The 26040-nt window shown below is 43.4% G+C and overlaps 4 protein-coding genes across 9 annotated transcripts; 1 reads left to right on the top strand and 3 right to left on the bottom strand.

Annotated features, from left to right (window-relative positions):
- Nucleotides 1–132: 132 nt before the first annotated feature.
- Nucleotides 133–5548, bottom strand: pccb (propionyl-CoA carboxylase subunit beta). Of its 2 annotated transcripts, none has more exons than XM_029493715.1 (15): nt 5290–5548; nt 4346–4465; nt 4209–4277; nt 4052–4108; nt 3810–3923; nt 3509–3619; nt 3291–3399; nt 2942–3062; nt 2750–2831; nt 2538–2661; nt 2283–2390; nt 1832–1932; nt 1329–1427; nt 1140–1239; nt 133–1060 (listed from the first exon to the last, which is right to left on the bottom strand). In XM_029493715.1, exons 1-15 carry the CDS (start codon nt 5533–5535, stop codon nt 939–941), a joined length of 1683 nt encoding a protein of 560 aa, XP_029349575.1. In that variant the 5' UTR covers nt 5536–5548; the 3' UTR covers nt 133–938. The 2 variants fall into 2 exon arrangements, with proteins under 2 accessions (XP_029349575.1, XP_029349574.1); XM_029493714.1 differs by having other exon boundaries at nt 4052–4173; nt 4214–4277.
- A 1399-nt stretch (nt 5549–6947) lies between these two features.
- On the top strand, nt 6948–12539 carry LOC115036004 (E3 ubiquitin-protein ligase MSL2-like). Its single transcript, XM_029494090.1, has 3 exons — nt 6948–7973; nt 8931–10333; nt 10551–12539. The coding sequence occupies exons 1-3, from the start codon at nt 7832–7834 to the stop codon at nt 10851–10853; spliced, it is 1848 nt and encodes a 615-aa protein (XP_029349950.1). The 5' UTR covers nt 6948–7831; the 3' UTR covers nt 10854–12539.
- Nucleotides 12540–12659: 120 nt separating this feature from the next.
- On the bottom strand, nt 12660–19489 carry LOC115036005 (tumor necrosis factor ligand superfamily member 10). 4 transcript variants are annotated; one of them, XM_029494092.1, is made up of 7 exons: nt 19289–19489; nt 17895–17984; nt 16597–16740; nt 16143–16188; nt 15905–16012; nt 15135–15376; nt 12660–13975 (listed from the first exon to the last, which is right to left on the bottom strand). In XM_029494092.1, the coding sequence occupies exons 2-7, from the start codon at nt 17967–17969 to the stop codon at nt 13766–13768; spliced, it is 825 nt and encodes a 274-aa protein (XP_029349952.1). In that variant the 5' UTR covers nt 17970–17984; nt 19289–19489; the 3' UTR covers nt 12660–13765. The 4 variants fall into 4 exon arrangements, with proteins under 4 accessions (XP_029349952.1, XP_029349951.1, XP_029349954.1 ...); XM_029494091.1 differs by lacking the exon at nt 19289–19489 and having other exon boundaries at nt 17895–18109; XM_029494094.1 differs by lacking the exon at nt 19289–19489 and having other exon boundaries at nt 16597–16772; nt 17895–17992.
- A 2242-nt stretch (nt 19490–21731) lies between these two features.
- nceh1a (neutral cholesterol ester hydrolase 1a) lies at nt 21732–25782 on the bottom strand. Of its 2 annotated transcripts, none has more exons than XM_029493862.1 (5): nt 25564–25782; nt 24204–24459; nt 23767–23836; nt 23467–23638; nt 21732–23362 (listed from the first exon to the last, which is right to left on the bottom strand). In XM_029493862.1, exons 1-5 carry the CDS (start codon nt 25702–25704, stop codon nt 22742–22744), a joined length of 1260 nt encoding a protein of 419 aa, XP_029349722.1. In that variant the 5' UTR covers nt 25705–25782; the 3' UTR covers nt 21732–22741. The 2 variants fall into 2 exon arrangements, with proteins under 2 accessions (XP_029349722.1, XP_029349723.1); XM_029493863.1 differs by lacking the exon at nt 25564–25782 and adding an exon at nt 24574–25491.
- Nucleotides 25783–26040: the final 258 nt, after the last annotated feature.

The raw sequence follows: 26040 nt of genomic DNA, 5'->3' as shown, positions 1-26040 counted from the left end.
CAATGCATGGTTTCATATCAACCACACAAACATGAGACATTGGATTTCTTATTGGAACCACAGAAGTGTAATGTTTTATTCTTATGACACACTTGGATATCTCCACGTCCAAAAAAGCAGCCATCCACAATCTCCTAATCATCTTTTTAATTTTCAGATTCACTCATATTTGTCTAAAAACACTGTAGATCGGCAACATGTACCTCTGCATTGTTAGAATTAAATAAAACGCACAGTAGAGTCCATGATTTATTTTACAGATGGCAGAACAGAGCCTGCCACACAAAGAAGGCACAGATCCAGGTAGTGGAAATGACTTTTTCTTGAACTTAACAGATAAAATGGACACAGAAAGAGCTGCACGCCTGAAAGTACAAACTATTGTACAACCATTACAGTACATGATGGTGATTATTTGCAACATGTATTCTTCCCCTTTCAGCTCAGCAGTACTGACCAATATGGCCACTAGTGATATGACAACCGTTCAATAATGTGCGATTGTTCTGTTCCTAAGATGTAAATTAAATTGATATTTTCCAATTAATGCATCAGCTGCTCACATTGTTAAAGTAAATGCACACATCCTGAATGTTTACAGATTTTCACACAAATCCTTGCAAAATACCAACAGTTTAAGGTTGATGCAGTTCACACTTCAAAAAAAATGAGCAGTGACTCAGAAGCCATTATTAACCACAAATAGAAATAGGGTGTGTATTTCCATTTGTTGCTTTCAGTAGAGTGGGAAATGACCGTTTTGAACAACAACAGAAAGGTGACTTGGTGAATTGAAGTGTGACATAACATCTGCTGGGTGGGCTACTGAAGTTGTCGTCGCAGGGAAGTACTACAGCTCATCTGGGTGTATACAAGAAAAAAATCCCACAATGAGTGCCTTTAGATTAGTGTTAATCTGGAAACTGATTGGATGTGTTTCACAGAGGAATGTTGGCATGTTTCTTCCAGGGGTTGACTTGCTTCTTCCTGGCCAGCACTTCCAGGTTACTGCAGATCAGCTTCCTAGTGGTCGACGGCTCAATGATATCATCCACGAATCCTGATAAGAAGATAAGGACATTCGCAGACAAGTATATCATGTTTGTGGTTTTTTTTTTGTTTTGTTTTTTTTGTTTTACCTCTGACAGCAGCTGGGAAGGGATTAGCAAACTTCTCCACGTATTCGGCCTCGGCCTCTGCCTGGTTGTCCTTCCCTCTGAAGATAATCTGAACAGCACCCTGAGAGGAACAAAAGGCATTTACATTGGAGGAATGAGAGCAGGAGTGAGAGGGAGATCCAGACAAACAGAAAGGATGAGGGTTTGTACCTTGGCGCCCATGACAGCGACCTCAGCTGTGGGCCAGGCGTAGTTCACATCCCCTCTTAGGTGTTTGGAGCTCATCACATCGTAGGCTCCTCCATAAGCCTGCAACACACAGAGTCCCCCTTATTAACAGATTCTTCTTGATCTGAATTGTGTATTCCGTTTTATTTAGAATCTTGGTAGCATGAATGTGACAGATCCCTCTCCTATAATGTTACTTTCTCATTTGCAAACACAGTTATTCGTGTAACTGCTTCACACCAGAAGTATTCCAGTAAAACAAATACACAATTATCTTTACTGTGAAGCATCGAGACGTACTGAGTTAGTCACTGCTGGCCCCTTAGTTTGGTTCACTTTCTAACACAATTAATTAGCCTAAATCTGCAGACAAGAGCCGTGGAAAAGTGCTTACACTTAACCCCCCTACCTCCTTTCACTTGTATCACTTTCTTGTTTTGATTACACCGAGACACACACACACACACACACACACACTCGCTCACCTTTCGGGTAATTATGGTTATTTTTGGCACCGTGGCTTCTGCAAAAGCAAACAGCAGTTTGGCTCCGTGTCTGATGATGCCTCCATACTCCTGAGCGGTACCTGTTAAACCACCAATGTGCACCGTCAGATCAGATGGCTCCATGTAAAGTGAATTTCTCCATTAGCTGTCAGGTAACACAATGTAGATGAGTCTTAGTACAGACAGTTTGGCCAGTGAAAGTACTATTCTACTAAATCGTTTCCTTCTGGATCATTCCATTTATGGAGAGGGCGTCAGATCTAGACAGGGAAATTCCGCTAATCGTTTCCTTCAAAGCAGCAGAGTGACTTCCCTGACAATTTGGAGGTTCACACATTTCGATGTGGCGAAGATGGAAATTTGAGTATGGCTGGTTACTGGATTACTCCATGAATCTAAATGCAGTCAGAGTGTGATATTGGGGGAATACCTGGCAGGAAACCTGGCACATCCACAAAGGTGATGATGGGAATGTTGAAAGCATCACAGAAGCGTACGAAGCGGGCTCCCTTCACTGAGGAGTTGATGTCCAAACAACCTGCGGCAGAAAGCAGTTAATCAGCATAACACAAATTTCTGATGTTGTTTTCAGACAGAATGGTGGAGGGGGGGTTAAAACAACGTATTCATCTGATTTCTGATAATTGTCTGTCTTATTTTTGTTTCTGCAGTTTTCTTTACTCACCGGAGGCCACTTTGGGCTGGTTACCCACAATGCCCACGGTCCGTCCATTCATGCGCGCAAATCCCACCACAATGTTCTTGGCGTAGTTGGGCATGATCTCAAAGAAGTCCTTTTCATCCACTATCTGAACAGATACATGATGAAGAAACTGTTATTACAGGTAGAAACTACATAAGGATGTAGGGATAGTATGTTCGGGGGGCGTCACATACGGCTTTAATGATTTCCAACATGTCGTAAGCTTTGGTCGACTCCAATGGGACGATGGTTTCCAATGAACGTACCAGACGATCACTGCCAAAGAAACAAGAAATCAGGGATGAATTAATGATAAAAAATAATATTGTCTCACAAAGAAAGATGATTGGTTGTTTTGTGAAGGGGAAGTTAAGATGATTGGTTACCTGGGGTCATGGCACTCCCTGATGGGGGCAGGATCCTGATTGCTGAGAGGCAGGAAGGTGAAGAACTCTCGTAGGTTGAGGAGTGCATCGACGTCATTCTCAAAGGCATGATGAGCCACACCTGAGAACAAGATGTGAAAAGTTTTGTAGACGGCACTTGGCATCTTTGAATTAAGGAGATGGTCATAGCTGAGCTCCTGCAAAATTTCCATGTCAATCTGACAAGTAATCCTTGATCAGCTCTCTGATACTCACAGGCTGACTACATCCACTGGATCATCACTGAGGTCCAAAGGCAAGACCAAAAAAAAAAAAAAAAAACAAAACAAGAAAACATTCACAAACTAACCCGACACGCTGGTGTGCGTCTTGGCTCCACCAAGCTCCTCTTGAGTCACGTCTTCGTTGGTGACAGACTTCACAACGTCAGGTCCTGTGATGAACAGGTATGATGTGTCCTGTATCCAAAAAAATCCAAATAAAAATCTGTAGCTAAAATAAAATCAACTGTTGCTTACAATACTAAAAGAAAGTTTCAAGCCTAGTCAGTGTGGGGTTCGTTTATACCTTCACCATGAAGGTGAAGTCTGTGAGTGCCGGTGAGTAGACGGCCCCTCCAGCACAGGGACCCATGATGAGGGAGATCTGAGGGATAACTCCTGATGCCATCACATTTCTCTGCAAAAGGAAATTGTGTCAAAGCAAAAAACAAACTTGATCTCCAGACATTTGGAAAAATGTGTACAGATGTAATGTCGCGACAGTTTAAAACCAGAGTAAAGACTCTTGTGGTTCAGTAAATGTGATTTTGATATTGAAGGTCAGTCAGTGAGCAGTAATGGGAAAAGACTCCACAATATGAGCACACCAAGAAAATATCTGCATATCCAGCCAGAGACTCCACTCCTTCCTGGATCCGAGCTCCTCCAGAGTCGTTCAGCCCGATGACTGGGGCACCAACTTTCATGGCCTGGTCCATGATCTGAGCACAGCACAATGGAAAAGTCTCAAACATGAAGAGCCCCTAAGAAAATGGCCAATACTTCTCCAAGCGCAGTAGGCAGGTTTACTACACCACAGTACCTGAGGTTCCTGTTTTCTCTGACCTACCTTACAGATTTTCTGAGCATGAGCTCCAGAAAGACTGCCACCAAAAACTGTGAAGTCCTGAGAAAAACAGAAAAGACACAGGCAGAATATAATATTAAAGAAGTAAAATATAACTTCTCTTCCTACTATATAGTTATGTATTATGTACGAGTTGTACCTGACTGAATACATAGACCAGTCGGCCATTGATCAGTCCTTGGCCAGTCACCACGCTGTCACCTGGGAACTAAGACAGAGAGTCAGAAAAGCATCGTGTGCAGCGAACAGCAAACATTAGAACGGCAGGTGTGTTACCTTGTTTTTATCCTGCTCCATGCCGAAGTCAGAGCAGCGATGCTCCACAAACATATCGGTCTCCACAAAGGAGTCGGTGTCCAGCAGCAGGTCTATCCGCTCCCTTGCTGTCAGCTTACCCTGCAGCACATACACATGTGGCTTAAAGAGCAACTCTGTGGTGGGTTAAACCAATGTGGTGGGCATTGCATATGATTTAGTGGGGCTACTTTATCGAAACATTTAGGGCTGCATTGATCCAACAACTTCTCTCCTCGACACAGCTTTAAGTAACTCTGTTCAGATTTGACTATTAGTTCCATAACAGTCGGTGCAATCATGAGGCCAGGCCCCTAAAAACTGACCCGGCTGCTGCGACTCCCTGATTAGTGAAGACTCCCATTCTTTGACAACAGTTGATTTCGTGAAGTGTGTGTAGGTTTTCAGTCATCCAGGTTATAGTTGACAGTGCTGAAGCCTCCTTCATGAGGTGAAGCATCTTCAATAATCTACAACTTAAGTCCAAATCTTACCATGTGTCCATTTAAAGATACCACACCCCTCAAATATTTTTACAGAATAACATGGACTCATCTCTATTATTGCACTAAAAATAACAACATACCTATTATTGTGTTGTATAACAGCAGAAATCTACGTCATGCTGGACAGTGCTGTTTTTCTTATAACTGTGAAGAGATGTTTTGAGTTTTGTTAGGAGGTTCACAGGGGATTAGTGCTCAAGGGCACTAAGAAGCGGGTGTATCCTATAAGCTGGAAAGTTATTTTCCAAGTATGTGACGGAGTTTAGCCCATGAGCCAGGCATTTTACCGACCTAACCCCACCAGATGTGGGTGTAATCTAAGAACACGTGTGCAGAAAATCCGGTGATGTGCTCAAATGTTTGCAGGTTGAGGTTTATAAAAAAGAAAAAGCAGTTAAAGCCGACGTTAGCTGACTTTACCCTTTTGTGTTGTGCATCTATTCTCGCCTGACCTCCCCCGGCTAGCGCCGCCCTCCGTTTCGCTTCAATCCGCTCCTTAACGGAGAGGTGACCGGCCGAGTACCAGCGGCTGTCCCGGTGCAGGCTCGTCTGCAGCAGCGGAGCAGCCACTGCGCCATGTTTCAGCTGCCCCGAGCTCCTGAAGGAAACCTTCAGACCGTTTATCAGCCCACGGCTGCGGCGAGCAACACTGAAGGCCGCCATCATGGCTCTGCGTATTCTCGGGTGACAGCGGGGTGATAGGCGGAGATTTCAGCCAATAGCGTAAAGGTGGTGAGCGCCGACAGCCAATCAGAATGCAGGAAGTTGAAGTTTTTGGGGGAGGGGGTTGCAGAAGGGCGGGACCAAGGTGGCATCAAGTTTTCCTGTAGTTCAAAGGGTCCAAAACGTGAAAGTCAAGTTTTTGGGATATTTTCATGCCCGAATTAATCCTGTCAGGTAAACTTTCCTCCCACTTTAGGATCATATTAGCTGCTTAGCTGCCCTCTCGCTCAAACATTGTACTAAACTTTTTATACTGTTAAATACATTGTGAGTATAATCATTACCCTGAGGAGAAAGTGCTGCCTGGGAGGTCAAACTCAGGGAAAACCTTCTTCAAATCCCACTGTCGAAGTATTAAGTGTTGGGGTGGGAAAGAACTCATGTCTAAGAAAAGAAAACATTTTTTGAACTCAACTTTAGTAAAATTTTATAAAAAATGCACTGCAGTGAACACCAGGACATAATGGATGTCAAATATAAAGCATTCAAGCATGCGGAGAGGAAATCTCTGCACAACTGTGTGCATCAGGTGCATCGGAAAGTATTAGAGGAATCAAGGAAAAACTAATGTCCACTATAATGGACAAAAATTAGTTGCAGGGTCTCAAGAGGATATTTTATTTTCATATCAAACATTAAATAGGCAAGAGCATCTTATTGCCCTGTGGAGACATAAAAATTATGAATGAAACAGACTCACTTCGAATGAATGAGGACAGGAACTATAAATGCGAGGGAAATTGTGTACAGGATAAAAGAACACGACAATATTATATTTGTATTTTGTTTTTTTTTTTTATCTAAGTATGTCATAATATGGGGATGGAGATCGTGGAAATTGCATGTGACAAAATTCTGTTGAGGTTGACCAACGTAAGACGGAGTTGAAACTTTTAGAAAAATAAGAAGTAAAAATAAGAAGTGGACTTTTTAACCGATGAAACGATTACTATTAAATTGACAAATTGTCGAGATAGAAATATATATATATAGATAGGGAGAGGCAAAACAATACCCACCATTTGAAGAGGCAAACCGGGTATCTTTCATTAAAAAAACAAACAAACAAAAACTAATAATTAAACTTGCGATTTAGGGTCGAACTTGAGTTTATTGAAATGACGAACTGGTTTTAACGAAGTTTGGTTGAATATTCCCACCCTCTACAATCAAGATAAATATTTTTCATGCTCTCCTTTGCGGAATTAATATGTTGACATTTTTATTTTGCATGTTCAACAACAAGGGAGTGAACGGGGAAGCCGGAAGGAGCCTTCGTTCACTACGGTAACCAGGGTAACTGGGGGAAGTCTCGCGTGATATGGTCATGCCTGTCGAGAGGTGGCTGATGCGAGGAAAAGTGGAAAATCGATTGCTTGGTGCATTTGTAAATCGGCTAGTTAGCTATGTTTCGGTCAGCACTCGCCAAGTACTATAGTAAAACGTATCAAAACCGAAGGATTTCAATTGGTAGTTTGTGTTTCCTTGCTGTTGGTGAGGTATAAGGCGACACCAGGGGGTTAGTGATACGGTTGATTTTTCGCTAGCTAATGTGGCTAGCTACGCTAAGGCTAGCTGGTTAGCTTTGTTTACATCAAGTGCGCGCCTGCGATCTGTTGGCTAAATTGCGAAACAAACAAGCTCACTGTTTTTTCGGCGGCTCGTCGTTCACTTGGACATCGGCGAGGTGACCGTGTCGGATAGTAGACTGACTCTATGGCTATCATTGGCCATCTCTCTAGTAAAACGTTTGGCTGATGTCGTAGGCTAACGGTAGCTACACAATGCTAACCTTTTGATCATGGGTTGTTGTGAATCGTTTGATTCGTCGTTAGCTGTTGAGCGATGTTAGGGATAATGTGAATAACCACGTCGTGTCGTCAGACTGCTCCAGATTAACAGAAACTTTTAACTGTGTCCCGATTGGTCTTGACGGTGAATAGTAACGACTACAAAACCGGTGATGTTAACGTTAGCTAGCCACCTGCCCAGCTAACGTTGTGCGCGTTTATTGATAACCGCTTCACCATGTTCGTCGTTAATGTCTACACTGACACACTGGAGTGACTGATTGTTGCACCAAGAGGCCAGTTAATATTTCCTCCATCCGCCCTGAGACTTGGTTAACATTATCTCCGTCCTAACGAGTGGCTGGATTTTTTTTATTTTTTTTTTATTATTATTATTATTTTTTTTTTTACCCGGGCCGTGTTTCCCTGAGGCTGCGGAGTACACCGATATGAACCCCGTTAATGCAACCGCTCTCTACGTGTCTGCAAGCCGGGCCGTGCTGCAGTGTGACCCCCGGCAGCCACACACCTTCGCGGACATGTACACCCTGCTGCCCTTCTTCCGACAGTCCCTCGCATGCCTCGTCTGTGGTGAGCAACAACGAATGTCCTGTGCTTTCTGCTGTGTGCCTATCACCTTACTGTTCATATTGATTAAAGTGCCCGTGGGCGTGCGTGTGCTGTGCAGCATTTGACGCGATTTGTCGTGCACGCCACCGTGGTCACCGCGGTCGCCTTAGCAACCGAGGCTGAGGCCCCAGTCATCTGTTCTCTTGTCAAGGCAGATGACTTCTCTGCTGTGGTGCCTGCTGCAGAGCCATGTGTTTCCTATTCATGCTTTATTTACTCACCCTGCTAAGCCAGTGGAATATCAACACCGGACCAGCTTGCATTGAGTGATGTGCAATATTTGCAAAGTGACGTATGACAATATGAATATGCAAGAGGGGTCTTTTTTTTTTATAGCATGATAGTTTGTGCTTTCCCACATTGTTTATTCCAAGTTAGGCATTGGATGATGTCTGCCATTGAATTACAAGTTATACTATTACTATTGAGTTTTATTCAGACCAAGCAGGTTAGGGTTGCTTTGTTTATTACGTTTAAGGTGTAAAGTACTAGTACTGTACTAGTGCTAGTAATAGTTATGCTATTCTCTATTAGTTGGTTTTGTAATTTTTCAGTCAATAACTTCATAATGGATTCTCATAATCCAGCTTCCCATTTGTGAGCATTTGCTTTTCACCTCTGTTTTTAATCACCCTAAACTCTTTGTCTTTGGATTTGAGACTTTTAGCATAAGTAATCAAATTATTTAAAGAATGGTTCATAGACTCTGGTAAATTATTCCAAAGGTAAATTTGGAAAATAAGTAGCAGGTTCATTTAATTTTATGGTAATTATATTGGTTTCTGCAGAGGCATTATGGTGAATGTGAATGGAGTTAAATGACTGGTCCAGCTAGTTGATTTTGCCACGCATACTGGGTTTAAGCACCGGGTGCATAAAACCAGTGAATTAACAGCTCCCTCTTGTTTTTTGTCTCAGGTAAACTCCTCCAGGATCCTATTTCCCCATCACATCCAGAGTGTCAACATTATGTCTGCTTAGGCTGTAAAGGCCAGAAGATGCAGATCAGACCATCGTGCAGCCGCTGTAAGGACTATTCTTGCTTCCAGGAGAACAAACAGCTCTCCCTGCTTGTTCAGTGCTACAGGAAGCTCTGTCTCTATGTAACTCATTCACCGTTATTGCAGTTGGTCAGCAGTCATGTGGGAGGGTCTCCAGAGGTTATGGCCTTGCTAGAGGAGGTGCTAATGTCACACGAAGAAGTCATAGAGACAGATGACCTGAACATAGCACAAGAAGATACGAATCCTACTCCTCCTGAGTCACTTACCCCCACAGAGGCACCACCTGTTCCTGCAGAGCTCTCGGCTGTACCCCAGAGCTCGTCCTCTGACCCACCCTGTACCAATGGACCACAGGAATGCAATGGAGATGTGCTGGAGGACCTGGATCCCTCTTCTCCTGAGCTGGAAGTATGTGAGCTGGTAGAAGAACAGCCACAAGCAGGCCTGTCTGTTTCCAATACTGGTTGTAGTGGTCTGGAACTGAGTCTGACCACCAGACCTTTAGCCCCAACTCCAGGCACTGTGTGCTCACTCAGGGATGGGGAGTCTGGCAGTAGGGAGCTGGAAGAGGGGGAGGTTTTGCTCCTCAGTATGGAGGACATGTTACAGACTTTGGATCCCCTTCAGCCCAGTCGAGATTCTTCTCACACACAGCCAGACAGGACGCACACTCACACACACACAGCTACGGACAGAGCACAGGCTCAAATGTACATGCAGCTGGATGCAGCTCATAACTACACACAAATTCAAACGGACAGGACTAACACAGCGCCAAGCCTTGGTGCTTATGTACACAAATCTTCCTTCGATCCACCTCGAACCTCTAATCCCCCAACAGTCCGCCTTAACCGTAAACGGTCTCGTTCAGAGAGTGACAGGGAAAAGGTGAAACCCTTGCCTATCACCTCCATCCTACAAGGCTCATCCTCGCATTCAAACACTCCAAAGCCCTCTCATACACAACCGCCCACACCCTCCTTAACTGTACCAGCACATACGTACTCATCCGTTCCCAATGGGGTACCTCCTAAGCCCAGCCGCCCTCCACCTAACCACAGTAAAGCTGCCAGGAAACATGTCGAGCCAGGCCCCAAGAAGCCGCATGCTAAAGCCCGCAGCAGTGGGGGCTCTAAGACCAAGGACCGGAGCAAAGACCAGCGGTTGATGTCAGGCTGCCTGGTGCCCCCGCCACCTGTCAGGCCTCCATATAAGAAGCCTGTGGAGAAGAAGGGGTGTAAGTGTGGCAGAGCAACCCAGAATCCCTCTGTGCTGACCTGCAGGGGGCAACGGTGTCCCTGTTACTCAAACCGCAAGGTGAGACAGTAATTGAACAATTTCTTACAATTTCAGTGCAAACATGTATCGAACATTTTTTCCTTTTAAACTACTCATGGAAGAATTCAGATAATCTAACTAGAACTTGTAAGACCATTTAATGGTCAGTGATGAATGCTTTTTTGCACCTTTTATATGACTTTGGCGCGATGCAAAGAGATGAACGCCCTTTTGTCTTTCCTCTCATCTTTTGTAGGCGTGCTTGGATTGTATCTGTCGAGGTTGTCAGAACTCCTACATGGCCAACGGTGAGAAAAAGCTTGAGGCCTTTGCTGTGCCTGAGAAAGCCTTGGAACAGACGCGGCTCACGCTTGGCATCAACCTCACCAGCATCACCGCGGCTGCAGCGCTCCGCAACCCAGCAACCACCAGCATCCGCGCAAACACCCTCCTCAATGTCGCCACAGCCACAGGAACCCCCGTCACCACAGCCTTCTTGGCCCCCAGTCCCCCGCAAGAGTCCAGTTATGAGGACAGTCTGGAGCTGCTGATTGGATGAGACTGGGACTGCAACACCTGACAGCTCGGTGCTGATTGAATGTGATGGCTGATCATTCTGTCTGTCAGACAACCTGTATCTTCCCCACTCCCCAGGGGAAGCAATCTAAGGCAGCTATGGGTCTGTCCTGTCCTGTAACCTGCTCTTCTCGTTTATTGGAAAATGCTGAGTAGTAAGACTAGCATGGGTGTGCCAAAGCCTCCTGTTTTGTGCCTGTGTGCCAGTGTTTATTGTTGCCTGTCTGAAGTTAAACACTTATACTCGGTTCCACAGCCGTTCTGTATTTCAGAGGTGCTTTCTGTTCATAGACCACAGACATACTGTAAGAGGCAATAGGAACCCATACCAGGTTGTGTTTTGTTAGTGTGTACGCACAATTAGAAATCCAAGTGTGAGTGAGTGAGTGTGTGTGTGTGTGTGTGTGTGTGTATCTGGGTTTTTTCTTTTGTTTGTTTGTTTGTTTTTTGTTTTTTTCCATGTTAAGTATTGCTCAATGTCTGTTTATGAAATGCATTTCTGGTGTCAGGACGGCCCTAACTAATCCTTAACCATGTATGTGTTCACACTTTAATTGTGAATGACTTTTTTTTTTTGTGATTAATCAATGGAGAACTTCTCACATAAGACTGTATTGCCTTTTATATCTCATTCACTCAATCCAAGTACTGTTGGCTATAAATGAATTTGTCTTAATGAACTTGACTGATGCAGGAATTGTACGGGCAGTGAGATAATGTCAAAGCACTTGGCTGGCTCCACGGTTTCCCTGTATATTTGTGTTTGTGTGTGCGCCTGCTGAGATTTACCATAGTGTCAGTGGGGAGGCAGATAGTGGGTTGTAAGCACTTAGTCTGATTGTCTGATTGATTGGCCAAATTACAACTAAAACCATTTTTGGTTACCATAGCAATAGGAGCACCAACAGCTAGCCTCCCGGCTCTCATGTACACATGCAGTTGTTTACACTGTTGCCATTTGTAAACTGTAACTGTCTTCTAAAAAAAAAAAAAAAATTACGCCATCATGTTTTGAATTTGGGATTGTACACAAATGTGTGTGTGTGTGTGTGTTTAGATGAACTGAAGCCATAGGTTGTCATTAACAAGACAAAAATATCCTCTGTTTGTCCATTTTTCTCCCACAGTTGAAGTGTTCAGACTGATTTGAGACCAACTCAGAGACTATTTTTGATACCAAGTGTTTGAGATTTGGTACCACTGTCTTTGTGTGAGTGAGTGTATGCGTGTGTGCATTTTTGGTTAAAGCACCTTGAAGCCCCTCATATAACCCAAAAGGCTGTGTATTGTCTGTGTTTGTGTTTACTGTCTCAGCTGTAACATGTTTTTCAGTCCAGTCACAGTGACCAAAAAGAGACTGAAGGAGAGAGAGTGAGGACTCAGGCCGACCAAAAAAAAAACAAAAAACAAAACCTTGGTTCTCTGCTCAGACCTGGAAGTAGCAGGTGGATTACAGTATGATCAGCAAATATGATCTATCTTCCTGCACATGTGTGTATGTTTCAAAATGTATTTCTTTTGGGCATTACTTGAACCCGGATTCGTTCTTGGTATTTTTTTTTTTTTTATGTAAAAACTCTTGTTTGAGGAGTGACTTATTATTGCTGAAACATTCACTGCCATGATATGGAAACATGTAATACAACATGAATTAAATGATAGTTTTTTACTTTTTCAGTTTTGTGTCATTTTTGCGTAGAGGGGGTATCTGAGCTCACGAAAACTTGCTTTCACATCATTAAACATGACACAGCAGTTGAAGATGGTCGAGCTTATCAAGAAGTGCAAGCTGATTTATTTACCTTTGTAGTTGAAAAAGGTTTAGCAGTGAAAAATACTGTTGGTTCCGTTCGAGAAGATTAAAAGTGAGAAACATTTTAAGACAGCTAAGACATCATTATAATGGAGCTACAACCAAGCGATCAGTTCAGAATATTAAAAACCTGGGAGCAATGTGTACAAAAAAGGCTGGTTTGTACATCTTTATTTTGTCAGAAACCACAGTATGACATACTTCATTCAGCAAATGTGACCAAAAGAGTCAGGAGATCATCGGTCTGAAAGCAATGAATGGCTTTAAAAGTGGTCGTTGTACTTAATCCGTACTTGAGTTGCTGACTAACAAGTGATGGAATATTTAGGGCGCTTTCTTCTCTTGTCTAATGATCATCACTCAGCTGTTACAAGCTGGGACTCTTTCCAGCTTTATCCAGCACTAAAGAAATGACAGAGGGGTTTTAATACTCAAGTTGATTCATATTAGCTCAGTACTTTTCTTTTACAGCTGCAGGACTTCGTGATTATTTCTCCAAGACACATTCCATCATGATATTGCACAAGAAAAAATTCAGTACACGAAAGCGATGCCTCACTCGTTATATGTAACATTTAAAATTCATGTCCAGTGGATTTATTTATGTATGTGTTTATTTTTTAGTTCTTGCTTTTGATAAGAGATCAGTTTGGTATTCAACACTGCTGTCAGAATATCAGGATGACAGCTCGGCTGACAGTCGACTGACCTGCAGGCAAAACAAAAGTAACACATGTTCACACATGTAATCTGCATCCATTGTGCTGCTCCAGACGCCTCGCTCTCTGGACACACCACACAATCTCCGCTCTGTCAGGCACAACGTTCTGTTTGCCAATCCCAAAGACAGAAATAACAACTGAAAACACACCAAATGGCTCTTTATCCCCGTCGTTTCGGGCCCCTGAGCTCTGCCGATGCAGCACGGCTTGATCGTCTTTGCGTTCCCACTGATTTGTCCTTCTCCATTCCCGGGCATCCTCAAGCAGCTGCTCATTAAATCAAGCGAACCCCCCCCAACACTTGGGTGTCTAAATCAAGTCTTCCCAGTCCTGCACGCTTCAGTCCATGCTTCTCTCACCTTAGCCCACCAGCAAGGCCCCAAAGTAGCTCGCCCTCCCGTCCATCTCCATAGCACTGGCATTGCTAACTGTGATGAAGAGGCGGTCAGCGGGCTGCAGAAAGGCAGTACCGGCCTGATGCAGAGAGAAGAGACCGGGCTCCTGACCCCGAGGCCAGCAGGCACTCCGGGACGATTTCATCAGTAGGATGGGCACCGTGTAGGAACTCATCTGTTGGCCACACCACAAAAACAAGTCTCACATTAGACACGTACCACTCCTCTATAACGACAGTATCCTTCTGTGTCTGAATAATACCAGCGATGAAAAGCTTTCTTGTTTTACTTTTGATGCTGAGATTTGACAGTCGGACTTAAAAGATAAAACTGTGTGTTATCAGAGAAATCCTGACTTAAAGTAAACTGACCGAATTCAATTCACTTTTTACCACTTTTAAATAAACCCAACCCTTCCTTTGGTTTTAAACACCAGGAAACACCCTCCCCCCTCTCTGCTCTTGAACATAGCGCCTTCCAATCAACCAGGACTATTTAAAACACCTGTGAACTGGTGCCATGAGCACAGCTATTTAGTCTTTCAGCACAAGCTGTTTCCTTTGGACTGTTTTTGTATCTTTTCATATCACTTGGGTAAGCAGGGCCTGGACAACTGTTGAATTGTTTTGTATGTGCAAAATGCGGGTTAATTGTATTGATATTGGAGCCATTTTAAAGTCTGTCTGACATTTCGGCCTTGAGTTAGCTTTAGCTTGTAGCTCTTTCCCCTGAACAACTCACCAGTTTCTAATTTTCTCCATGTTCTGTGGGATTACAACGCCCCGTACAACTGAAATGTTGGCCGACGTTGTTTATTAATGACATTGATTTCTTGATTGTAGCAGGCTGGTCGGGTAGATAGTTAACCATGTACAGGGAAGATTTGCAATGTCACACTGGTCATGTGTTTGTTTATCTGTTACACATGTAAATCAAAAGATAACACCAATGTGAACAAATCAGATGGGGTGGGGTCAAAGTTTAACAGATCTGAACATAAGCTAATGCTAAACAGGTGTGCAGTGTGGTTGAACAGCCTTAGTTAGTTTTCCACTGACGCCTCGGAGCAGTAAGGTGCTGGGCCGGGCCGTTCGCACAGGAAGGTTACGAAGGTTAGGCTGTCTGCTGATTTTTAAAACTGCCTTTCAGTGTTGTTGTTTCACCCTGATCATTGTCAGTCTCCTGACCTGATGTCAGTCAGGACTGATTTTGTGTGAACCCTCAGTGGACAAGTCGTGTAGTTGATGGATGGATGGATGGATATTAAAATTCTGAGATGCTTCATTTTCTAATTTCAGATACTGTCCGTTTGTACGGGATGCGCGAAGTCTAACCTTCTTGTAGATATATTGGACAAGCTGTGCTGCTTCATCTGTTTCTCCCTTTGTCTCCCCTTCCATCATCTCTCCAGAGGAGGGCAGTCTGAAGTACGTCTGTGCGTAGATGTAATAGAGGCCGGCCTTCGGCACCAGCAGCTCTCCTCCTCTCAGCTCCATGTTCTGCAGAAAGGACAGACCTCTCTGGCCCTCCCAAGCCCTGATGAACTCCCCCAGGTACCCTCTGCTGCTACGCGACCCTGTAACACCACAGAAAAACAAACACGTGCACAATTTGAAGTTGCGCCACTATGATGCAAGACTATCTGATATTTCAATATTAAGTGTGACTGAGTTCAACCAGTCAGTGTCGTTCAAATGACAAAACAAATGATGCTTACAGATGTGCCCCAGGCCAGATGCCTGACAACATCCTGATAGATTAATGTAAATCTATATTTAAAATTCTCCTTAAAAATGTATTTTTAGCGCGTTTTTGTGAGTTGTAGAAAAGCAGCTGCACATCTGCAGCCCCTCACTGACATGTAGGTAGGAAAAGTTTAGTAGTCTGAGAAGCCTTGAAGTGCCTCCCTCACTTCTGTCCCTGTGAAGGTGTGGAAGATGCAAGACAGAGCTCACACCACCTAGTATGTACACACCATGTCTATTACTTCCAGACCCACAAAACTTAACATCAAAAGACTCACAACGGTCTCACAGATGTCACTGGTGTTCTTCCCGGGACGACCCGCCCTTTAGAAAAAGAAAACGGCGGCCGTGAAACTCACCCTCTGCTGTTGGAGGCGCTGCAGAAGAGGCAACACCTGTCACATGAGCTGCGACTTTAGGATGAGGGACCCCAGGGCTCAGGAAAGGAAGCACTGCTGTCAGCTTATCTGTGAAAACCCAACAGATAAAGTCACAAGCTTTTTTTTTTTTCCCTCCCTCCCCCCCCCCTTCTTCACTGGAATAACTCCTATTTAAAGCCATTAGCATTCTGACTGTCAATAGAGGTATTGTTCTTGCCTCTCATAGCCGAGGATATCTCTTTCTGGAATCTGTCAACCATCGTCTGAAAGAGAGGCACAAGAAGTTGAGTGAATGGGAGTCCAAGATAATGTCTCGAGTCCTATTTATGACTTTATAGGCATCTTTTCAATCTAAATTAATAATCTACCAGAAACCTGAGTGCCCCATGAATGCTGTTCTCACTCGTGGTCAACAAAAATGTCACGTGGACTTGTAACAACAGCATTCCCCTTTTGGCTCAGTCAGTTAGTTTTCCATCTGATGTCTGAATACCTGCATGTAATGTATGAACAATGTATGTAATTTCAGAATGTGCTGCATCATTAAGGAGAGGTACTGTCATCTCTAATTTTAATGAAACAAGTGAACCTGGCACCCGTGGTCAGAGCTTTGCACATAGAATCGTGTCAATGGCTAAACGAGGTTCAGTTAAACAGAAATGATTCGAAACCTTCTCTATGTGGAAGTGGAGCTGTTGCGAGACTTGCCAGCAGGGGTCGGTTTTCTTGTCCTCTGCTGCTGAATCTTCGAACCATGACTGCAAATCTGCGTTTATCACACAGGACACGCTGCTTCTGGAGAAACTCTCCTGCATCTTTCAGGAAGAACAGATGCAAAACAAAAAAACTAACTGATCAGTTAGATTTAAGTACATTTTTGAATTTTATCAATAATCATTCAATTGAAGAAATATAAAAGTCCTTTGTGCAAAGTATTATTCTACTAGCCATTAATGTAGGCTAGCATTAGAGGTGGGTATCAGCTGGAAGTGACTTAGAGGTCAGGTGTCTTCACTGATCATCACCCAATCACAGGTCGGTGCCGGACCTTCCCGCTTTATTCAGGGCTGTCGGCAGCTTTCACTGCTGCTCGTCTGCTCGCATCTGAAATATGTTGCCTGAGGGTACCACAACCCCCTTTGGCCCAACTAGTCTCATTTCCTCCAATTGTTTTTCTGTTATCTACTTGCACAACTTTCTCTCTCATTGTCCGGTGTCAGAAGCAGAAATTCCTGCATGACTCATGTTGAACTTTTACACCTTAAATAATTATGATTCTAAAGATAATTATTTCTGCACAGTGGTGGACCTTACCGTGTTATGTTGACTCAAGTGCTACATTAACCTACTTAGAATACAATATTCAGTTTAATTATGACAATTGCTGATACTTGTGTACTGTTCTAAATTAATGACTTTTGGTCATCAGGTTATTTCATGCTGATTTTGTTACCTGTACTTCAGCCTTAATGCTTTTCTTCCACTGTTGCTCTGTTTTTCATCTGTTGGAAGAGAGCAGGTCTAAATCTACTCAAGGGCAATTTCAAAGCATCTTTTATCTGTTTTTGATGTTGCAAGAGCTTAAACTCTTAGTTTCTGTTAAAGGCTTTCATGTATTGCATTTAGTTATTTGTGGGATTTTTTTTGTCATGGTGAGTTGAGAAAATGACACTATTTAGACATTCTGGCTGTTTCACGTTAACATTTAAACTTTTATATACCTAAATTTTTGTAGTCCACAGCCGCCCCTGGCTACAATAGCTACAGTCTATTGTGCCAGTTCAGGACATTGTTTTAAATGTCCCACTCCAGTAGAGCCTATTGAGTCACTGGTGTTTCATCTCATATTAATGATGGTACACAATGAAAGTGTTCTAAATAAAGATCATTTGACATCTTTAAAATGTGTAGCGACGCCCCTTTCCCCAGTTTGATGTCAGAATGAGGGCGAGATAAATGCACAACTTACCGTGTTCAGGACTTTGTTGAAGTACATGAAACTAACAGCTACTGCGATGGTCTGCAGGAGGATTGCAGTGAGCATGATGAGCCCCAGACACTGGAGAGAAACAGAAATGGCCATATCACAATGTGAGCAAAGCACCTCAAATCAGTTCTGAAGAGCAGCAGGCAGGACAAGTCAGATCAAGCTCTGCTGCATTTCTGCACCAGAGGGAGAGAGGGGGAGGAAAGCAGAGCAGCAGTTTGTAGGTGGAGCAGAGGAGCTATGGAGAATTACAACAGCCTCAAGATGTCACTGTTATTAGATAGGAAAGACCAAGGAGCTTTATGCAATACAAATGCAACTCTGGGATGCCTTCAAGTTCTGTAGGAAATATGAAAACTAGATTATAGTTTTAATGAAACTTGGCATGTTTGTTTTTTTTTTACGCAATTTTTTTTATTTTTTTTTATTTTTTTTTCTGCTATTAGACAAACTGTCTGAAATATTAACAAATTTAAAAGGCATGAAACGGTGAACAAAACTGGTACTTTGATAGCAATTTCCCATCCTTTCTCATAAAACGTTCATGACTTTATTTTGTTTTCAAACTTGTATGGAGTTAAAATTTGTCATCACTATATGTGTGGCAGATTACTTTTTCCTCGGTTCCAAATAGTTTTGTGCCGTTTCATCCCAATTTCCCAACATCAGTCTTCATTTGTCATGGGCTCTATTTAGTCATTACTTCCCGCGGGGCCCTTCAATGCACTCCAAAAAGTTTTTATGATTCCCAGTTGCCACATTTGGAGCAACTGAATAGGGAGGACATAACTGCTTTGGCTGAATGAACATGGAGGCTCAGTGTCAATAACTAAAGTGGTTTTAATAAAGTGTTTGGCCTCTTGTTTGCAATTTATTTGCATTTCTACTGTGTAGAACTTTTGTTTTTCCAGTTTGTGATGGCAGATAAAATCAACAAACAGTTTAATGCAACTTTATTTTCATTCGTTGTGCAGAGAGATAGCTGTTCATCTTAAAAAAAAAAAAAAAAAAAAAAAACCAAAAAATACTGCATTGTGTAGATACGGGACACTGGCCGAGCATTTGAAGCACATTTGGCTATCAGAGCAGTGCAGGTAGCAGATTATCAGCACCTGAAAGTAAGATGAAACAAACTCCGCCTTTCTTCTTCTCTTTCCTGCTATTGTGAGGTGATCTGAGAGAATGCTAACCGATTAGTGCCAAACGGCCTGCCATTGTTAGTTCGCCAGTGTAGCCCCAAGTAGCATTTGTCACAGGGGAGTCATTCAATCTGCAGAACTTAACCTTGAGTGATTCCTTCTGGTTCCTGTACTTTCATTCCTCCAACTTTAACCCCTGCTCTATTGTCAGTGTGCGGAAGTGAGAGTAGAGCTCACCGAGTTCACAGCTCCTCCTGGCCGTGCATGACCCCTCCCAACGATCCAAGATCTGTGTCAAAGCTTGTAAAACTTAATCAGGCCTTTGCCCGTGTTAACAGCACCGTAAATTCCACAGCTGCTCTTCAGACATATTGTCATGTATGTAGCATCAAACGTGGAAGAGAATTGCAACGTCGAAGGAAAACAAGCTTTTTATTTTGTTTCCTTTGACGAGGAGAATGTAATAAGAGGTTGCTGACGGGTCCCTTTAAGTGCATCCATTCCCAGGCTTGTCAGGGAGAAGGTGAGTGATAAATGAAGGCTCACTGTGCCCCAGGGAGGATAGATGACACCCTGAGAGAGATGCCTGCCTACGATACCATCATGACAAAGAGAGAAGGAAGAGACCACGTGGAGTTCTGCGTGCGTATGCTTTCCTCTGGTTTTTTTTTTTTTTTTTTTTTTTTTTCCCCCTTTCTCTATACAAGTCGGATAGGCTGGTGACCTTTGACCTCTGCCTGACAGGTTGGCATGCCGCAGGCCCTGGCAAGTTCAAACTTACAGGAATAATTTAACATTCTTGGAAACACACCAGTTTAGTTTAGTTTAATGAGGATTGGCAGCGGTAAACTTTAGCTTAGCATTAAGATTGAGAGCAGCTCACTACATGGCACACTGACGTGTTTTAGTTGTCCAGATAAAAAAAAAAAAAGTGAGATATTGCTTTTGCACTTTACTTTCTTTCTTTTTTTCTATATCTAGCTGTAGAGAACGAGGCTGATATCATTCACATAAAATGGTTAACTCCCTGTGAGTCCAGCTGCCTGTTAAAATAATTTTAATCAAGCCTCTACAGGCGATAGCTAATATAAAAACAGTGAGTTACTGTTACTGAAAAAACTGCTGACCATAAATAGCTACAAAACAATGTTTTTTGAGGGTTCTAAGTTTAAAATCCTGAGACAGCAGAATAACTTCCAACCCTCATGTTTCTGTGCGGGACTCTGTCATACACAATGACTTAAAGCATAAAGAATTTTCCAAACCCAAAATCTGAAATCAGTTACAGGAACAATTGGAAACAGGAAAAACGCAAGCAGGGCTGTTGCTTCACACCATAAAAGCTGTTTCCCCCCCGGAAGAGAAGATACTTAATAATACCCAGAAGATGTGTAATAGATCAAAAGGACAAATTAGGTTCCATCCAGCTTCTCCTGCCCTCCACTCCTCTCTCCTCTCCTCTGAGGCTTCTCCTCCCAGCGTTCCTCTCGGTAAAGTAATGGAATCCCCTTAAATTCCTGCCCGAGCAGCTACAGCTGCTTATTGTCTCCTTCGTGAAACAAAAGACTAGAGTTGAAAATGCAACAGCAGCACAATGCACACAGACAGCTGCCAATGACTTAGCCTGTCAGTGGGAGGGTGTTTGTTTAGGTGACTGTGGGAGCAGAGAAACGGAGCCAATACACACACTTTCATTTTGAACTTAATCATTCATTTCATCACACTATCCCAAGAGCTCCAAGTGTAATCTGAAAGAATAAAGTTTGTTATGCAATGAGGCAGGCTTTCGGTTAAGGCACCAGATTGAAAGGAAACATGAGATTCAATGTTAACTTTAGGTATCAAGAAACAAATACAGTGTGATGGCAGCTGTGGGAACAAGTCCAGTTCAAAATGTAACTCTAAACTGCAGACTGAAATGTGCTTTAAAGCGAAGCGTGGATCACACAGGCAAATAAGACCATCTACAGCTAATTATTGCTATTCTTACTGATATATTAATGCAAAAGTTAATTCTGTTATATGGCGTTCATCCACTTTATATGGTTGCCTGCGATCGAAGGTCATATTTTATGTTTTTTCGATGTAAATGCTGTACTTGGTCTCGTTCCACCACGGCCATCACATGAGCATCAAGAAAACTGGATATGTTGGCAACAAGAGGCGTCCATGCTGTTATCAAACCACTAGAGGTCGATGTTGTATTAAAAATAGAGACTGCAGAATTCAGTGAATGTGCTCCGCTCCTCTTGATGGAAGAAGAGCCGAACTTAAAAGGATTTAAATCTGATGCAACTTTGCTTGCTGAGATAACAACACCGTCTTTATGTATCAGCTGAGTCGAATGTGTGATGTGTAAAATAACTGTAGATTGCATTTAATGAATGCATGACCACACTGGATACAGTCACTGGCAAAAAGGAACTTGGGAAATAAGATTTCTTTTATTAAGTCTTGAAATGAAGATTTTTCATGCTTCAACTGATTTACATTTTTTACTCAGTTACATGATGAACTCTTACAGTTTGATGCTGATTCATCAGGTTTTTCTCATCTATGACACAAAAGCCCTTGGCAGTCACACCTTTTCGTGTGAAGTGTGTTACAAATAAGTCTAAGGTTGGGGAGAAAAACATCACTGAAATTCAACATAAAGCAGAGAAAACATTTCATGATTGTATGTTAAGGCAGGCGATAGTAACAGTAAACAGAAAAGGCTGTTTTGTTTTATTTGTTTGTTTTTTTTTAAATTTAAAAACATTTTCTTTATTGATATGTCAGTGAATCACAATAGATGGAAGAAGGTGGAACGTGAGCAAATGTGTCTTCAACAAAATGAAATCTGGACGAATTTCTTCTTGCGAATAATTGCTGCCTTTCAGGAGGCACGTGTGTTACAAGAGTGATTTCAAACATCTAGACACTTGACAAGAAAACCTTCGACAGCAGGATACTCAGTGTTGAGGTACCACTAAATCACCCTTTTGACAAATCTAGATTCAAGCGTTTAAATGAAAAAAAATTTAATTCAAAGTAGCCTAATAGCAGATACCCGAAGTATCCTGTCATTACAACACAATGCAGTTCATAACTGGAAAAAAGTAGCAGGCAACAGTGATTGTCAAGTGCCAGGATCATGTGTAAGGGAAGACATCTTATTGTCATGCAGGGGCCAACAGATATGCGTTTCACTGCAGTTTGGCTGAGGTGACAAACGCACACAAAAGGTCACATTGCGTCTTGAAGAAATGGGGTGTGTGATACTTTCACTGTAAAATTTGAGAATCAAAATGTTTTTTCTTAGTTTCAGACATTCCATGCGTTTTTCGTGAGGCTATGAAGAGGTGTCCTGTTAAGGGAGCCTGTTGTGTTGAGTGTTTTTATGCATCTATTCGGTGTTTTGTCAGCTGGTAACAATGTTAGTTGATGCTTTATTTGCCCTTCTTCGGTGTCAGCGGACTGTAAACTGCTGAGGGTGATGTGCAGGTGAGCGTGTGTGTATATATGAAGGTATGTGAGGGCCCTGAGCATAGATCTTAGAGCACACAGAGCAGATGAACAAGCCCTTTAGAAAGATCAGCATTCATAAAGCGAGGGCTGGTGCATTTGTATCAGTGACACACACACACACACACACACAGGCGTGCACGCACACCTCCATTACTCACTTGCTCAAACACGCCCACATTCTTACAGGTTGGTCTGCAGCCAGTTGAGGTAACTCCTGAGCGCTCTCTTCCCGATTTCAAAGTCATTTGGCCACTCTATTAAGCTGAAACATCCATGGAAGCCACCCTCCAAATGCTCGCTGGTTACTGTGACCCCCGCGTCCTGTAAGCGGCGAGCGTACATGAGCCCGTCATCCCTCAGCACGTCATACTCACACGTTAGGATGAACGCCCGAGGGCCTTTCGCCAAAGTCTGCGGTCCTGCCAGCAGCGGTGAAGCTCGCACATCCAGCAGCCCCGGCACCTCCTTCCTTTGCCCCTGCGAATCTTTCTCCACCACCACAGGCTTGTTGTCCTTCTTGTACTCCTGGGGGAGGAGGACAGTCCAGTCCACTCGAGACCTCAGCTCGGGGGTGATGGCCGAGTGGTGAAGGGAGCTGTGGTTGTTCACTAGCCATTGAGGCAGCAGGGAAAGGTCAACCCCGAGGTACTGCAGCCAAAAGCGAACCATGAGGTCCCGGTAGAGGACGGGGATGGCTTTATTCTGCAAGTAGGAAGGCGTGTTGAAATCCAGAGCCTGGAGCACCGGGTAGATCAAAGCCTGGATGCTGAATTTCACAGTCGCTTTGTCGTCTATGGAAATCTGAAGAGCACACAGACACAAATGAGGCTTCGCACTTTGACATTTAAATTACATGCATATCGTATAATATGTAAAATGTTATTTATTTTTTAGCTTCTTTTTACCGCCTGAGCGACTGCAGCAGCCAGGTTACCTCCGGCGCTGTCTCCGGACACAGCCACACGCTCGGGATCGATCGCGTACTTGGCCAAAACCTCTGGAGACAGGAAGTGTTTGGCAGCAGTGAGGCAGTCCAAGTAAGGCACGGGAAAGTGCACCTCTGGATACAGACGATACCTGCGACAATGATTGCAAACAACTGCTGAAGTTTCGAAAACATCTGCGGGACATAGATCCACTGATTTTTATGTGTAAAGATCAATTGTCTTTCTCCACGAAGGGAGGAAATGTTGAAACACACTTACTCAACAGACACAACAACCGTATTGAGCTCATCTGAAACCATGCGGTTGATGGTATCGTATGACCCTCTCTCTGAAGTGATGGAAAGAGAGAAAAGAATGGAGAGTTCTAAGTTTAAAGGAAACCACAAACACACACAAATATCAAATGTATTGGCTTAAAATACTGAACAATAAAACAACGCTGGAGGAACATGCTTTACTAACTGTGCTATTTGGAAACTATAGTCTGAGAAAAGGGAAGGAAGAGATGCAAGAAACTGCCTGGAAAAAAAAAAAATGGACACATCGTGTTATTGCCACTGTTGAAACAATTTGAAACTGTAGTGCAAAGAAAGTGTGGTTTAAAAAAAAAAAAAAAGACTGCAGTCTGAAATTGTGCATTTCATTCTATTCCTCTGTTGAATCTATTTGAAGACAGCGATATCGTCCACACTCACTGCCGCTGCCGAGGGCCCAGCCTCCTCCGTGGAAGAACATCAGTCCTCTCCTCAGGTGGCCCTCCCCTCCAGCCGGGGGCTCATAAATTCGAACGGGGATGCCTGCGAACGTGATGTCGCTGACCTTTACACCCAGCATGACCCCTCCGCCGGACTCAGTGGGACCCAGCCCCTTCGTCATGCCCTCAAAGTGCTCTGTGGACCGCCTGATAGACCGGATGTAGTGGTCCAAGCCCAGCCAATCCATCAGAGAAGCCTGAAGACAGCGAGCACAGTGTTACCTAAAGGGTCGCCCGAAGATTTAGGGTGTACTCGTATAAACAGCTGCTGGAAAAAGAAGTGCGTTAATCTTTTGGCACAGTTGGCTCACCCAGTGAACTCTGTCCTCCTGCACCATCTTACTGGTGTCTGACTTCTCCCCCAGTAACCTCAGCACTGTCTCAACCAGGGCCAGGCCTCATTGCTGCACGGTGCACGGTGCTGCGGTCCAGCCAGCTAATGATGTTTCATAATAATCTCAGCAGAAAGCTTGAACGACGTGAAGAAACATTTGACTTTTGCTCACTTTTCTCTCTCTCTCTGTTTATCTGCCGTTACTGAGTGACACATAAGACCAAAGCTTCCCCTTTTCTCCAGTTAAAAACCTGCAAACCTCGCTGGAATAATCTTTGTCTAAAACCATGGCTGATCTAGATATGCGTATGAAAAGTAGAAAAGCTCAATGTTTGCCCAGCATTGAGTCACATGTTGATGTGACAAACCCAGCCAGTGTCCACATGGAGATCAAAGGTGAGCGTGAAGGGTTTGGTGTCCTTCCATTGGTCCGCAGTAACAGCCACTCCTTCATGATGGAAAACTGCAACTTTCACAAGTAAAACTTGAAGAGCCACTTTCTTTATGTTTGCACTTTTAATCCTCTTAAGGAGCCACATATGGTGCGACGAATGTTGCCACACATTCCTTTGGTTTACAGTGGTGCACAAACGTCTGGTCTTCAGGTTTAACATTTACAAAGGTCTCTTGCGTTTAATATCTTACTGGGCCCAATCAACGCGCTCTTAAGTAGCTGTGTCGACATCGACTTCACAAAAGCTCTGTGTGTGTGTGTGTAGCATTGAAATTCAAGTGTTCCCAGAGTGTGTAAATGTGTGACACGGTGAAACAGATCACAGGGAGCCACACCTTTAACAGACATATGGCACATGCATTCAGGCTTCAGGCTGCAGGCTTTGGACAACTATTCTTCTGGTAGAAGAGGAAAACTTTGGTGCACATTTGCTCTGCAGTTGTACACCTGCTGCATCCACCTGTCATAAGTCTTCTGACTGAAGCCCCCACACCCCCAACCCCTTTCTCTTACCAGGTGTAAGGTGGTCCGGAAACCAGCATCCAGCAGCATGAGCCTCCAGGGCTCCTGGATGGCATCAGGCAGAGGGATGTAAACATAATAAGAGACAGCCACGGCCAGTAACACAGGGATGACAACCAGCTTCAGCCTCATCTTCAGGGACTCATCCAACTCTGCCAGAGGTCTGAGGAGGACTGGGAGGACCAGTGAGGGCCCACAGTCAGCTCCACAAACGGTACTATCAAACCAATGAGCAGTATAACTAATAAAACACTTCCGTTCCAAATCTCCAAAATAAAACGTTATTCGTCTTATTATTATGATGATCGTTTTAATGACTTCTTTATCTAACTAAGTAAATATGATTTTAAAATGTTTGTTTTTCATTATAGCCTTTTAATGTAGTTGAAATTGTGACTTTTTTTTTTTAAATCCTGAAACTCGACAAGATTCACGCTTTTATTTTGGCAGGCAGAAACGCGAACTACG

Source organism: Echeneis naucrates, chromosome 22, assembly GCF_900963305.1.
Source record: "Echeneis naucrates chromosome 22, fEcheNa1.1, whole genome shotgun sequence".
Lineage (NCBI taxonomy): Eukaryota > Metazoa > Chordata > Actinopteri > Carangiformes > Echeneidae > Echeneis > Echeneis naucrates.
This window is presented reverse-complemented; position numbering and strand designations above follow the sequence as displayed.

Coding starts and splice junctions, on each gene's coding strand:
- pccb (XM_029493714.1), bottom strand. CDS start 5,535: ATGATGGCGGCCTTCAGTGTTGCTCGCCGCAGCCGTGGGCTGATAAAC. Junction 3,400..3,508: donor ACTTCACCTTCATGGTGAAG/GTATAAACGAAC, acceptor TTTTGGATACAG/GACACATCATACCTGTTCAT. Junction 1,061..1,139: donor CTTCCCAGCTGCTGTCAGAG/GTAAAACAAAAA, acceptor TCTTCTTATCAG/GATTCGTGGATGATATCATT.
- LOC115036004 (XM_029494090.1), top strand. CDS start 7,832: ATGAACCCCGTTAATGCAACCGCTCTCTACGTGTCTGCAAGCCGGGCC. Junction 7,974..8,930: donor CCTCGCATGCCTCGTCTGTG/GTGAGCAACAAC, acceptor TTTTTGTCTCAG/GTAAACTCCTCCAGGATCCT. Junction 10,334..10,550: donor CCTGTTACTCAAACCGCAAG/GTGAGACAGTAA, acceptor CATCTTTTGTAG/GCGTGCTTGGATTGTATCTG.
- LOC115036005 (XM_029494091.1), bottom strand. CDS start 18,008: ATGGCCATTTCTGTTTCTCTCCAGTGTCTGGGGCTCATCATGCTCACT. Junction 16,741..17,894: donor TCAACAAAGTCCTGAACACG/GTAAGTTGTGCA, acceptor TCTTCCTGAAAG/ATGCAGGAGAGTTTCTCCAG. Junction 16,013..16,142: donor GATATCCTCGGCTATGAGAG/GCAAGAACAATA, acceptor GGGTTTTCACAG/ATAAGCTGACAGCAGTGCTT.
- nceh1a (XM_029493862.1), bottom strand. CDS start 25,704: ATGAGGCTGAAGCTGGTTGTCATCCCTGTGTTACTGGCCGTGGCTGTC. Junction 24,460..25,563: donor TCCGGACCACCTTACACCTG/GTAAGAGAAAGG, acceptor CGCTGTCTTCAG/GCTTCTCTGATGGATTGGCT. Junction 23,837..24,203: donor CTGGGCCCTCGGCAGCGGCA/GTGAGTGTGGAC, acceptor CCATCACTTCAG/AGAGAGGGTCATACGATACC.